This window comes from Choloepus didactylus, chromosome 7 (genome assembly GCF_015220235.1).
Source record: "Choloepus didactylus isolate mChoDid1 chromosome 7, mChoDid1.pri, whole genome shotgun sequence".
NCBI lineage: Eukaryota > Metazoa > Chordata > Mammalia > Pilosa > Megalonychidae > Choloepus > Choloepus didactylus.
Window position 1 is genome coordinate 127,896,122 of NC_051313.1, and position 13,156 is coordinate 127,909,277.

Sequence of the window (13,156 nt, forward strand, 5' to 3'; positions counted from 1 at the left end):
AAGATTCCATTGGCTGAGAGATTTCAAATGAAGTTACGAGGTCACTCTGGAGGGTATTCCTATGCACTATATAGATATTACTTTTTAGTATTTAGTGTGTTGGAATGGCTACTGCAACCCAATGACCTTGATTCTTGAAGACGATTGTATAACCATGCAGCTTGCATGGGGCGACTGCGTGACTGTGAAAACCTTGAGGCTCGCGGTCCCTTTATCCAATGTATGGACAGATGAGTGGAAAAATGGGAACAAAAATTAGATGAAGAATAGGGTGGGATGGAGGGGATGGAAAGATTAGGTGTTTTGGCTTTTATTTTTATTTTGGAGTAAGGAAAAGGTTCAAAAATTGATCCTGGTGATGAAAGCACAACTATATGATGGTGCTGGGAATAACTGTACACTGTGGATGACTGTAGGGTGTGTGAATATATCTAAATTAAACCGTATTTTAAAAAAGTAAATGAACAATGAGGGGAGGAGGCGAAAGGGATGTTTTAGATGCTCTTTTTTATTTTAATTTTATTTTTTGGAGTAATGAAAATGTTCAAAATTTGATTGTGGTGATGAAAACACAACTATATGATGATACTGTGAACTCATCATTATTATTGTCAGTATTATGATTAACACAGGCCTGAGGATCAGGAGAGCATATTTTTGATATGGCACTGCCATAGCAAGCTGAGTTGCTTTGTCTTCTTTAGGCCTCGGTTTCTTCATCTGTAAGTTTGGGAACCAGATGACCACCCATACCCATTCCAGCTTTGATTAGAGATTTAAATGGAAGATTTTAATTGGTAGCAGTCAGAATATTTAATCAGGAGTAAAACCATATTATGAGTCATTGCTAATTCCATGGTTTCATCTAGTCGAGCAGTCTGTTTATATCAACTTGCTTTTCTGTGTTTTGCTAAACTAAGCCTTCCCTTCTCTCATTCTGCCACTCCCAACCCCAATAAAAAACTGTTTTTATTATTGGTAGGCCCCTTCATAAAGTACTGTTAAACAAATAATGAATTCATACTACCAGAACAGGCTTCCACTTTATGGTCTAAGCCTTTATAAATGAAAGAGCATTGATTTACATGTGGAAAATTCCACAAGGCAGGTTAGTTTTTCGGTTTTGTTTCTGCATTTAGTTCTTTTTGTTTTCAAAACAACCATACTAGTAAATCATATAGTCGATGTTCACCCCAGATCAGTATTAATGAAAAATTCTACACTAAAAATTTATATAGTACTACTTCAGATAAGTCAGTTTCTAGAATTTTCAAACAGGTGAAGCATTAATCTTATTCAACAGTTAGTGTTGGAGTGGTGCCTGGCAGTGTACTAGGTGCTAAGAGAAACACAAAACAAAGACAGACAAAAACAGGCCCTCTAGAAAGTTACAAACTAGATGGGAAAGCATGTATGAACAAATTTAATAACTGTGCAAGGCACTTGGCAGTTCATTTTCTAAACGTATGTCATGGTCATTAAGTTCTAGGCTATTAGAAAAGAGCAAGATCACAAACGGCTGAAAGCAGTCAGGGAAGAAATTCTGTAGATAGAGAGCAAGAAAAGGATGGGGTGGGGGCAGGGAGAGAGATAATAGTGTAAGCAAACAATTTTTGTCTGCTTGTGTGCCAGATACTCTAAGAAGCACTCTTCAAAGAAGAGATCCTATAAACCTCATAACAACCCATCGGGAGAGGTTCTAATCTCTCTAGTTTGCAGATACAGAAATTAAGATTTAGTCATACTGAATTCACCCAGGATTGCATGCAGAGCTAGGATCAAGCCCTAGGAATCAGACAAATACCCACGAAAGTAGGAGGCTGGACTTGAGCTAACGCCCAAAGAGAGGGAGGCCTTGGGGATAAAGAGGGATATGGTAAGACTGCTCTGGAAACAGAGAACAGTGGACATAAAAGCCCAGAAATAAAAGGAGAATGGACAGCGGGTTTGCTCCTGGGTGTTTTCATACTGATCTCCACACAAACCAAAAGTTTCAACATAGGAATGTTTAGGTACCATTTAAAATGTAGAAGTTTTTAGCTTTTATTCTTCTATATGGGAGTCTTTGATGGGAAGTATTTGGAAAAGCTGTAATTTCAAACAGCATTATAAATTTTCTGTTTTAAATCCAAATTTTAAAAAATAAAAATTAACACCAAAGCAGCCAGCTTTTTTAGGCTTTCCAAATCCAAGTTAGGTTATTGAAATATATCCATACAAGGAATGCTGTGTGTGACACTTGTTGTGATGTTAAAGCTCATTTATGACTCGATACTTCAGGGCTTTATCATAAAATACTTAGGCAACAGGCACTAAGAATGGAAAAAAACACAAGTGATTAAAAAACACACTTGAATGTTTTCTGAATGGTGTTCTGTGGCTGTTTACAGATAAAACTCGCAAACTAAAAAACATCAGAAATTTCCATAATGTGTGTTTTTCTGCTTCATTTATAAACTGTGGAATCATAGTATCACACTTTTTCCAGGAAAAAGACCAAAAAATTTTTGAAGCTATTATCTATTCCAGTGCATAGTCTCCAGGTGTTCTTACCTCACAGTTGCTGAGATCCAGAGAAACCCCCTTCAGGCTATGATTACAAGCCAGGCCCAGTAACAGTGCCCTGAAGGGAGAAAACACACACACATTAGGTACAAATTCCACATGCTGCACAAAAAAAACGTAATCATACTGGGTAACACCCAAAGAAGAATGCCTTTTCTAAATCACAGATCAAGCACCATGAGCCAACTCCTCTCACTTTTTAGAACACCAATTCTATTTCTGCCTCCCAACAGCAGGGAAAAAAACCACACTGCCGCATTCTTCTGTCTGATACAGTGCAGGTTCTTTATGAATGCTAAGCTTCCAAACCTTACAGAGCTGCTATTCCTATGCAGATACACCAACAGTACACCTAATTGCACACTGAAACTAAATTGTGTTCATCACAGATAAATTCCCATCTGCATCTGCTTGAGAACAGCTTTAATAATGTTTAGAATATTATCAGGCAATTGTTATTAGAGTACAAGCTGGTTTTCCCTAAGGAATATGTTAGTGAGGGAACCAGGCTCCACAGTATTCCAGCATGTAAAATTATATCGAGATGAGTTTATTAAAGAATGTGCAGAGGTGGGATGGGAAAGGGCAGGAAGGCACTGGAGATACAGTTCAAGTTTTGAGTGTGAGTCCTGGATCCTGGCTCTCCAGCTACCAGCTGGTCACTGGGCAAGTTGGATCACCTTTTTGGAAAGGAATTTCCTCATCTGCAAATTGAGGACACTGGCCTACTCATGAAGATCTCATACCGCTCTAAAATGATGAATTTATTCCATTCTTACAAGTCAGTCCAATAAAGTCCAATGCCACTGAGACAGCTCAAAAAAAAATTTCACACATGCACACACATCCATTAAATTAGATTTGAATGGACGAGACCCTAAACTAGGCCCATGAAGAAAGGTGAGCATGAATGACCCCTACTCTCCAGTAAGGGGATCAGAATGTGTGCAAGTTACTGAAATCCAAGCAGACAGTAAAATGCACCTCTTAGCGGAAACAAAGAGTTGGCTACATGAGGGCGACTATCTGTTCTCAGCGTTCCAAATAAAAGGACCCCAAAAATACCCCAGGGGAAGGGTAAGGTGGGAAGGTAGGGAATTACTTCATGCCAAAGTCTCTGAGATTTCATCCTTCTGGTGATTCTCTGGCCCCACTCTCTGAGATACAGCACATGGGGCTTGGCTGCTTCCAGATGTTTGAAAACAAGCCCCTGCAGTGAGGAGACTAGGGTGGGGGTGGGGGTGGGGGTGGGGTGCTTTAAATTTTTTTAACTTTTTGTTGTGAAATAATTTCAAATTTACAGAATAGTTGTAAAACTAATACAAACCCCAAACAGAGAACTCAATTTACTCACCACCCAGATACCCATATTCACCAACTTGTAACATTTTGCCACATCTGCCTATCATTCTATCTGTCCATCCATCCACTGATCCCTCTGTTTTCTAAATCTTTGAGAGAAGGTGGTATAAATCATGCTCCTTGAACACTGAATGCTTCCATGTACATTTGCTAAGAAGAAGGATTTTGGAAGTGAGTGTTTTTTGTTTCGTTTCTTTAATTCAATTTAATAAACTCTTATTCTAAAGCACTATCTTTATGAGAAGGATGGATAAATTTCATCCATGAACATGTTTCTGTTCAATTACTTTTTATATTGTTTCTCTTTTCTAAAAAGTTGCTTCCCCCCTCCTCCCCACCCCTTTCTTTCTTGGGGACAGTATTGAGGTGCTAAAAAGCTTTGGACATAGAAACAAGCCTTGAGTCCTGGCACTGTAACAGTTCGGTGAACTTCAGCAAATAACTTTTACTTTCTAGTTAGGATTTTACCAAATTGGATCCCTTCATTTCAAATACATGATGAGTTACTAGGACTTAGCCACATATTTTAACATTACATTTTTATAATGCTAACATGAAAGGAAAAAACTGCCTATTTTTCTTACATGTGGATTAAGGCCAAGGAAACTATTGGTGTGTTTTAAGATATTTAACTATAGAAGGTCAATGATAAAGAAGCAACTATTCATGAAGCCAGTAAAAATAAATAAACCATAGAAACTGTCCTTAATATAATTTAAAAAACCAGAGCAACAACAAAGTATACACTGGAGGGGGGTAGGGGTTGGACTCTGAAGCAAGATATATTGTTTATTTTGACCTAGTGATGGAGAACTGACTTAATCCTCAACCATTATTGCAAACTGGATAACAAAAGAATGTGTATTTAACTTCCCCAACTTTGGATATGTGACTCTACTTACAATTCTGGAGTAGTACATTTAATATGCTTTTTAAAAATAGCCAGGGAGATGGGGTCTGGGAGAAGGGGCACTCTGTGACAGTGAGGGAGGGATGGGTCAGGAAAGAGAGAGCGGAGGAGAGAAAGTGAGAGAACAAGAATGAGCAGTAAATATGAACTTGCACTGTACCCTGAGCAGCACCGAAGGAAAACCCTAGCCTTGAAACACATGTAAACCACACCATTAAGGGGATTTTAAGAAACACCAAGGAACAGTATCACCATGTTCTTTAACATGTGAACTGAAACAGCCCCAAAGGAAAAGCATAATTACAAAATAACCAGTTACGGTCTTTGTATTGCTTTCCAAAGCCCCCAAATTAAGTGGGAAACTTCTGAAACATATTATGTCCAAACTTAGTGTCACTCTCTGAAAAGCTTGCTTTCCTTTGGCTTATTCTTTTATGGATATTAATCCAACCCGACCTTCTTGGTATAGTAGAATGCAGGGTGGGGTCAGGTACAGCACTGAGCCGATGACAGCTGCTGACGATGACAGACCCTTGTACCAGAACCTCCTTCGGCTGCTTGTCCTCTTGGGTGCCTCGCCCAAGGCCACGCCTCCTTCCAGGGGCTGTCTGCATCCAAGGATGGATCCACACAAGGGTATAAAGGCTCAGCCTCAGTGCCCCACCTCAGAACAACTCTGAAGGCTCATCCAGCTCCAACACTCCCATGGGGTCAGATGAGATCTTTACAGAGAGAGCCTCTCAGATCAACTTCTCCCTCTGCCAATCTCCCGTCCTCCCCTCTCCACAGGTAGTAACCCCAACAACATTTCCTAATAAATGTCCTGCCTGCTAAATTTCATCTCAAAATCTACAACAGTGACTGCAGGCAAATTACTTTTCTGAGCCTCAATTTCCTCAACTATAAAATAGGAGTAATGATACCAACTCTCTGCAACTATTGTCAGCACGAAAGGGGACGGTCCATGTGTAAGCACCCAGGACAGTGTCTAGCACAGGGTGGTGCTTTGTAAGTTCCTCTCCACCCGCAAAACTGAGCACCTCAGTTCCCTGATGTCTTTTCAGACTATATTACCACACTCAATCAGATTATAAGATTCCAATCACAAAATTCAACATAGGGAATTTTGTTTATAGAATCTTTGGCCCTTGAGCCTTTTTTTCTCACATTTCGATTTTTACTGAGTAAAACCCACGGTTGAAAGACTACTGATTTGACGTTATTAACTATTCACGTAAGTAACAATAGGTCACAAGATTTAACAACTATAAAATATCTTTGAAGTATTTATCTACAAGTTTATATCTAAAATAACCACAGTAAATACAGTGTTTTGGGTATGGAAAAGTCTATAAAATCAATTATGATAATCAATAAAGAGATACTCTATATTATACACGGGTCAACCACACTGAAAGAATTAGCATGCAGTGTACCTACTGCTAAAGCTATTTTGAATATTCTAATCTCCTGCTGATATACTACGAAGACAAGGACTTTGGTTTTGTTTTTTTCCTCAGTGCCCTCTTGCTGTATGCACAATGTAGAAACTCAATAAATATTACTTGTACAAATGGATAAGTGAATGAGTATGATGAGTATGATTAAAATATAATGGAACCCCTTTAGAATACTGATTATGATTGCTTTATTAATATCCATATAAATAGCCTAATCATGAGGCTTTTACTATTTCTGGCTGTTACATTTAGAGACCCCTAATATATTCACGCAATGTTAAAAGAGAAAAGCTTCAAAGTCAGACTTTTTAAAGCACTGCTTTTCTGAAAGGCATCATTGTTTTAGTCTTATTTTACTAGGTGGAATACTGTAATCAAGAACTTCACACCTTTAAAAAAAGATTAGGCAATTTACAAATTAGATGAAGATTAATTTTCTGGTAAAATGAATAGCAGGCATTGATTTTAACATTCCATACAAATTATGAGGGAAAATTAATGCTGATTTGCATGTGAGATGGTAGAAAGGATGAATCTGTGCATACATTTATGAATATCTGATAATGTACATATTCATAGCTACCTGAAATATCTTCTTTAGACTTAAAGGAATTTCATTCTATAGCCCTTGTACACTGAATTTTTTTTATTATTTCTAGCAACAATTAACAGGAATCTCAAGAAATAGCTAAAAATCTGAACCACACCACTACACTTACACCAGAGATATTAACCAGTAAAATAAGTCAGCTGCCAAGTAAGAGTTTCAAACAGATAAGCAAAGAAAACACCCATGTGGACTGGGTAACTCAGAAACCAAACCATGTAAATAGTTGACTCTGTTGCTTACACACAATGTATACAGAATTTGATTAATACTGTTAATAATTTAGAATAAACATTGATATAAAAAATGCACACAAGAATATGCCTAAAAATGACTGAACCAAAGTTAATATAAAGTCAATGATGCTTGTGCATACAACTTTAATAGAAGATGAGTGACTGCTGCCAAGGTCAAAAAACTAAAAGATTTGTTTTTTCATAGAAGATGCAATAATATCCATGATATACAATGTATGCACTCAGTGATCAAAAAGAATTTAATTCACTCTTGTACCCAGAATAAAAAGGCATTCTCACCTGCCTTCTCTTTCATTGTATTATATATCTTTCTTCCTTCATTCAAGCACATTCATAGTAACAAACTGAACTTCAAAAGCTCTGGAAAAAATGAATTAACCACTTACTTTAAGGGCTCAGGTGACAGTTTTGTGCCTGAAAGGCTGATTTGTGTCAGAGCCAGAGAACTACTAAAAAACTGTTTGAAAGATGGGGGCACTTCTTTTCCTTTCCTGAAAAAGAAAACACAAGAGTAATACTAGCAGGTACACTTCCATCCCAGCACCCCACTTCCAAATTGGCAAATATCTCAAAACACAAAATTATCCATTGGTTACTTGACACCGTGAAATAACCCATGAATAAAGAATACTTCCAGTGGAAATCTGAAGGTAAAAAGACATAAATAAAATTTCAGAAACTGAAATAAATTAATTCAAGACAATTTTTAAAAAATGTTCAAGATGTCATGTTGAATTCTTAAAAAAACTTATTTCTATTCTTCATTGCCAATCAACTCACTGTCTTTCACCCCTAGATCTTCAGGAAACTCTGTTTAGATTTTTAAAGAAATATACATCAAAGGATATGTGTGTTTCTCCCCTATATAAAAGTTTTTCTATGTGTTGCATCAAATACTAAAGATCACTACCTGCATCGGGCAATATTTCTAGATGCAGCAGGTCACAGGTACAAGACTGTAATCTGATGTCAAGCTGAGTATCAGCACAGAAAGTCTGAGCAGCATGAAGTTTGCATGACAAATAGCCTGTTCAGCTATTAACTCCATACTGCAAATCTAACCATTTTAAGCCAAAGTTTAGAATAAAGACAAAACTCCAAAAGGAAATGGCCATAAGCTCCAATATGCCCCCTTGATCTTAGAGTGGGAAGTAAGTGGATCAAATCATACAGGTATTCAATAAGGTAGATTCAACACCATATTACAAGGGTTTGAGAAAAACAAGATTCAAGCTGGAATTTGAGTACTTTTTCTGTTCTATCTGATAGATGTAATGGAAGGGTTGAATAAGTATGTAAAGTACTTAGCCTGGTGCACAGTAAGCAATTATTTATAAAAACTAGGAAAGAGGACATCCTAGTGGCCTTGCCCAACCACAAAATATTTAACAGTATTTAAAGTACAGAGATCCAGTAAAACTTGTCAATATTTGGAAAAAGTTTTAAAACAGAACAATTCTAGGCTATTTGTGAAGAATGATCTAACCAATCAGAATCTCTATGTGAGATGAAAAATAAATCTAAGAGATTTCTGGTAGAATATATGACATCATATGCTTCAAACAACTTTGGTTCTAGGTAGTGGAACAATATAACTTCGATACTCCTGTTGTTCATTATTTGATGAGCAAATATTGTTAAACTAATCTTTGAATATAGGTTTGTTCCTGCTACTCTGTATTGGTATCAAATGAATCCATTTCCCCAAATATTCCCTGCCCCTTTCTGAAGGAAGATAATACTTCTTCACCCCACTGATGGCAGGATTGGTCATGCAAGTTCCTCTGGCCTCTGGGATGTGAGCAGAAGTGACGTATGTGGCTTCCAGGCAGATGCTTTAAGAGCCAGCATGTGCACTGACATGATCTCTTCTTCCTCTGCTATGAGACTGTCAATGTTCCACATGGAGATTATTCTATATCCCAGAGTGAAGATGACAAGGACAGAGCCATAGCCAGCCCACAAAGGACATGTCACAAAAACACTTGCTGAAAGTTGGGGGCCATGGGGAGAGAGATTATTTGTTACTGTCAAATAACCTAACCTATCATGACTGATGCACTTAGGAAATTATCTGTGAACAAAAGTATAAATAGCCTGGCTAATGATCCTCAACTCAGTGTAAATGTCCTAATTTCAACATAATTACTAAGGGCTTTCTATGATTATATCTAGGTAAGGTACTGGGTATTAAACGGTTTAATCACAACCTTTCATTTGGAAGACAAGGCAATTTGTTAGCACAGTTCTGCTCCATAAGCTTAACAGCTCTACGGAAGACCAGTCATCACTGAATTCACAGTATCATGAACTTAAAGAGAGCTGAGGATACTAAAATTTCTAGAGTCTACGCTTTTATCTTATCGCCTGGTCCCCCAGTTAATTATAACCTCACCAAATCATGGCTTCATAAGCTACCTTAAAATACATGAGGTGACTGGATGGCCTCATTTAATACTCTCAAATGCCTCCCCCCGCCCCAAAAGAAAGCATCTTGGTAAACTCTCATCTTCTTCCAACCATTATCCCTCCTAGACATTACACACTCTGATCTTATTCTATAGAGGAAGTAGTTGTGGCATATTTTTGCTTTTGCAAAGATTAACACCAGTGCTAAAGTAATGCAGTGATAATACTTTAAATTTTAGAGTAATTCATTTGCAAGACACAATTGCGGAATAAAGCCTGCCACATAACTGAATTTTCCAAAAAGTGAGGATTATCCCTTTGAACTTATAAAGCTTTTAAAAAGTTAGTCTATAAAAACGGAGTATTTCTAATATTGGGGAACTCTTCATGTTACTAAACAGCATATAATAAAAAATATTGTTAATGACTTGTAGTCACAATCACGAATGCTAAGTGTTATACAATATTAATATACCAGATGATCCCTGAATTCTATATTTGATTAGTCCATGTACTTTTCACAATTTTTCTGTGTTTTCCCCTCAATTTCTAAATTGCTTGTTTGGGAGGCCTTGCTGTTTCAAATCTGCTGCCTTATTCTGCAAATAATTCTAAGTCAAGAGGGTAGAGGTAAAGTACTCAGACTGGCCCTCCACTTCTACAAATTAGAATGCATGAGATTTAGGATGACCATTGTCCTTGCTTCCCAGAGGTAATTTATAATTACTTCCAAGTTCACAACTGAGAAATACCTACAGAAGTTCTAAAAGCACTTTTACAACATTAAGAAAGAGGACATGTCTACATATGGGAATAATATAGTTGGTATACACAGGCTGGAGTTGCTGCTAAGAATATGAACCTATAGTGAATACAGATGGAACAAAAGCTTGAACTTTGAAGGCCTAACATTCATAGATAATGGTTTAAGGCCATCTTCTTCTTTCAAGCACAACATTTACCATTTATCAGTATGTTTTCACTATCTAAACAACTTTCTCTGAGCGAACGGCATTCCTAGCTGACAAGGCTAGCAGGAGCACATCCATACCGGTGGGAAAAGACTGCTCGGTTCAGATTGAGCACAGCTAAATGTTGAAGGCATCCACGGAGAAGCGCTCCACAGACCTGAGAAGGAAAGAAGGCTCTCTTATTTTCAAATACTTGTAGGTCCAGAAGAATGTTTTATTACAGACAAAGTTCCTTATATCCCATCTCAATAGCTCTTCTGAGACCCCAGACCAATATTTTAAAAATTACCATGTCCAGGGAACATTCTGTATTGGACAAATCCAGGTGAGTAACGGCGTTTGGCTGGGCCAAAAAACTGTACATGTACTTGGAATAAAAAACAAACAAAAAAAAATGTTACGATCTAGAAACAATCACGCATACCCCATATAAGTTAATATTTTTAAAGGAAGTTTCTCAAATTCCCCAGGATCATTTTCTACTCTTCCCAAGAGGATTAGCGGAATTTTTTTGTCATTCCAACATCTTCCCTGAGAGTAAAAATCCAAAGAATATTTAAAATAAAATTATGTTTGAATTACAAAAAAAAAAAATTCAAATGGAATCTTGACTACCCAACCCCCTTTTGTTATACTTTCCTGATTAGCCCAGTTTTCATTTACAATTTTGGAACAGTGCTAATTAATTTGAACTCTTCAGATTGAAATACCACCCGAATTGCAGTCACCATATCAAACTGCTAATCACTTTTGAAAGTGTTCAAGTAACCACTAATTTGAATTGGAACCATAGGATGGTCTCTGGCCATGCACAATGGTTTATTTATCCTTATTAACTTCCAAAATCCAACAAGACAGGTCTAATGGGTCTATTAGTACTTTTGTTTTTCTTCAACATCATCTATAGCTAAGATATCTCAGGTTTTGGGGGGTGTGGGGTGGGGTGGGAGGGGTGCAGCACAGAGCCTAAACTCTTCCTTTATCCCCATGCAAGGGGTTATTGATAAATGGAAGTGATAACTCTATTGTTTTCTAACCGCCCTATATAAGTAGCAACTGCCAGAGCCCACACTACCTGCCAGCAAGCAAATAGCTAAATTCTTCTCTGCTTCTCTGGAATCTACCAGATACTTGCAAAAACAAGCAAGCCTATACTGAGAGGGTCCCAACCCTTGGGAAACATAGAAGTGTAGCAGCTTGGCTATAGAAAAATATCAAGGTATTCAGAAGAGCAAAAGATCAACCTGCAAGTAACTTAGAATAAACCAGACATGCAGATTGGACTGTATTATGAAAAGTCCTGGTTCAGAAAAAGCATCTTGCTCTCACTTAAGCAAATATGCCTCTCTCTCCCTGGCACTGGTGGCCTGACATACAAGCTTGGTGAGGTTTTACTCCTGACCACCAGCTGGGGGAGCTCTAATCACCCTGAAGTTGTGACAAGACCCTCTGCTTGGCCAACACTTTTTCAAAGAGGCAGACTTGCTAGGCTGCTTTCCATGAAGGCACTGGGCAAGGCACAGGCAGCACAGCTCCCAGATCCTCAGCCTGTAGCCAGCTGGAAGCCCACTCCCCTAGCTAGGTCTCATCATTCCACCCCTCCCTCTCTAGGGGCAGGCTGGGACAGGACCCAACCCAGGCACAAGCCTGGCTGGGGAAAGAAGTCCTGGGCTTTTCTGTTGCCTTAGGTGACTATTAATGCCCCTAATTTAGCTGAGTTTTATTATTTAATCCTCAGTCTCTTCTTTCCCCCTCTTTTCTCTAGTTTGTCACTGGAATGTTTCAGGGAAACCGCTGAAACGTCAGAACTCTTGTTCCTTTGTGGGTGGTAGCAGATTTGCAAATTATCAGAGAAGATGACCATTAAAATTGAAAAATACATAGAAAAAGTCACAACGCAACAGGGAACAAGTATTATCCAAATGATTTGGAGCATAAAGGAGGGAAAAAAAAACAAAACTACAAAAAGGGCAGTGGTCAACATTCCCTGGCTCGTGGGGAAAGTAAAACAGGAGTGAAATGAGAATACATTTTTTCACCCCCTGTAAAGCAATGGAATAAAAATTAAGATACTTCAAAGATGCCTACTTGCTGTCACTAAAGGAGCATTTCTTCTAAATTCTACCCTGGTGACCAGAGGTGACATATAGGAACGACTTCACACCTAATACACTGTATCGACAAGATCTGTCTTGCACAAAAACTCCTGTTATAATTGAGGGGGAAATTTTTGCCTTCACACTCTGAAGAGTGGCCCCAGTTTACAGCAGTCCCTAACACATGTGCACGCACGGGCATGCACACATGCGCGCGCGCACGCACACACACAGGTCTCCCTAGCATATTAACGGAATATACCAGAACTAGAGTTTACTCCAATATACCTTTTCAATTACAAACTATAAAAGCCCACCAGTCTTCCCAAAAATATTACTTAGTGATGAAATAATTCAGTTTACATTACCAATCTTTCTTATCAGAGGCAATTTTAACAGGTACAATAATGTTTTCAAATAAAGAAAAAAATCCTTCAGAAAAAGTATTTCCATAAAGAATCTGAACCTCAGCATCATTAAATTAAGGGAAAAAATGACTATGGTGAATAGACTACATTT

At 38.0% G+C, this 13,156-nt stretch overlaps 1 protein-coding gene across 12 annotated transcripts in view; it reads right to left on the reverse strand.

Moving 5' to 3' along the window:
- CARMIL1 (capping protein regulator and myosin 1 linker 1) overlaps window positions 1-13,156 on the reverse strand; it is a 292,788-nt gene that overhangs the window by 109,740 nt on the left and 169,892 nt on the right. For all 12 annotated transcript variants that reach the window (XM_037842684.1, XM_037842686.1, XM_037842691.1 and 9 more), the window contains 4 exons: window positions 10,831-10,908; window positions 10,622-10,698; window positions 7,548-7,652; window positions 2,554-2,623 (listed from right to left, as the gene is read on the reverse strand). In XM_037842684.1, coding sequence (XP_037698612.1) covers window positions 2,554-2,623; window positions 7,548-7,652; window positions 10,622-10,698; window positions 10,831-10,908 — 330 coding nt within the window. The remainder of the gene's footprint in view (window positions 1-2,553; window positions 2,624-7,547; window positions 7,653-10,621; window positions 10,699-10,830; window positions 10,909-13,156) is intronic.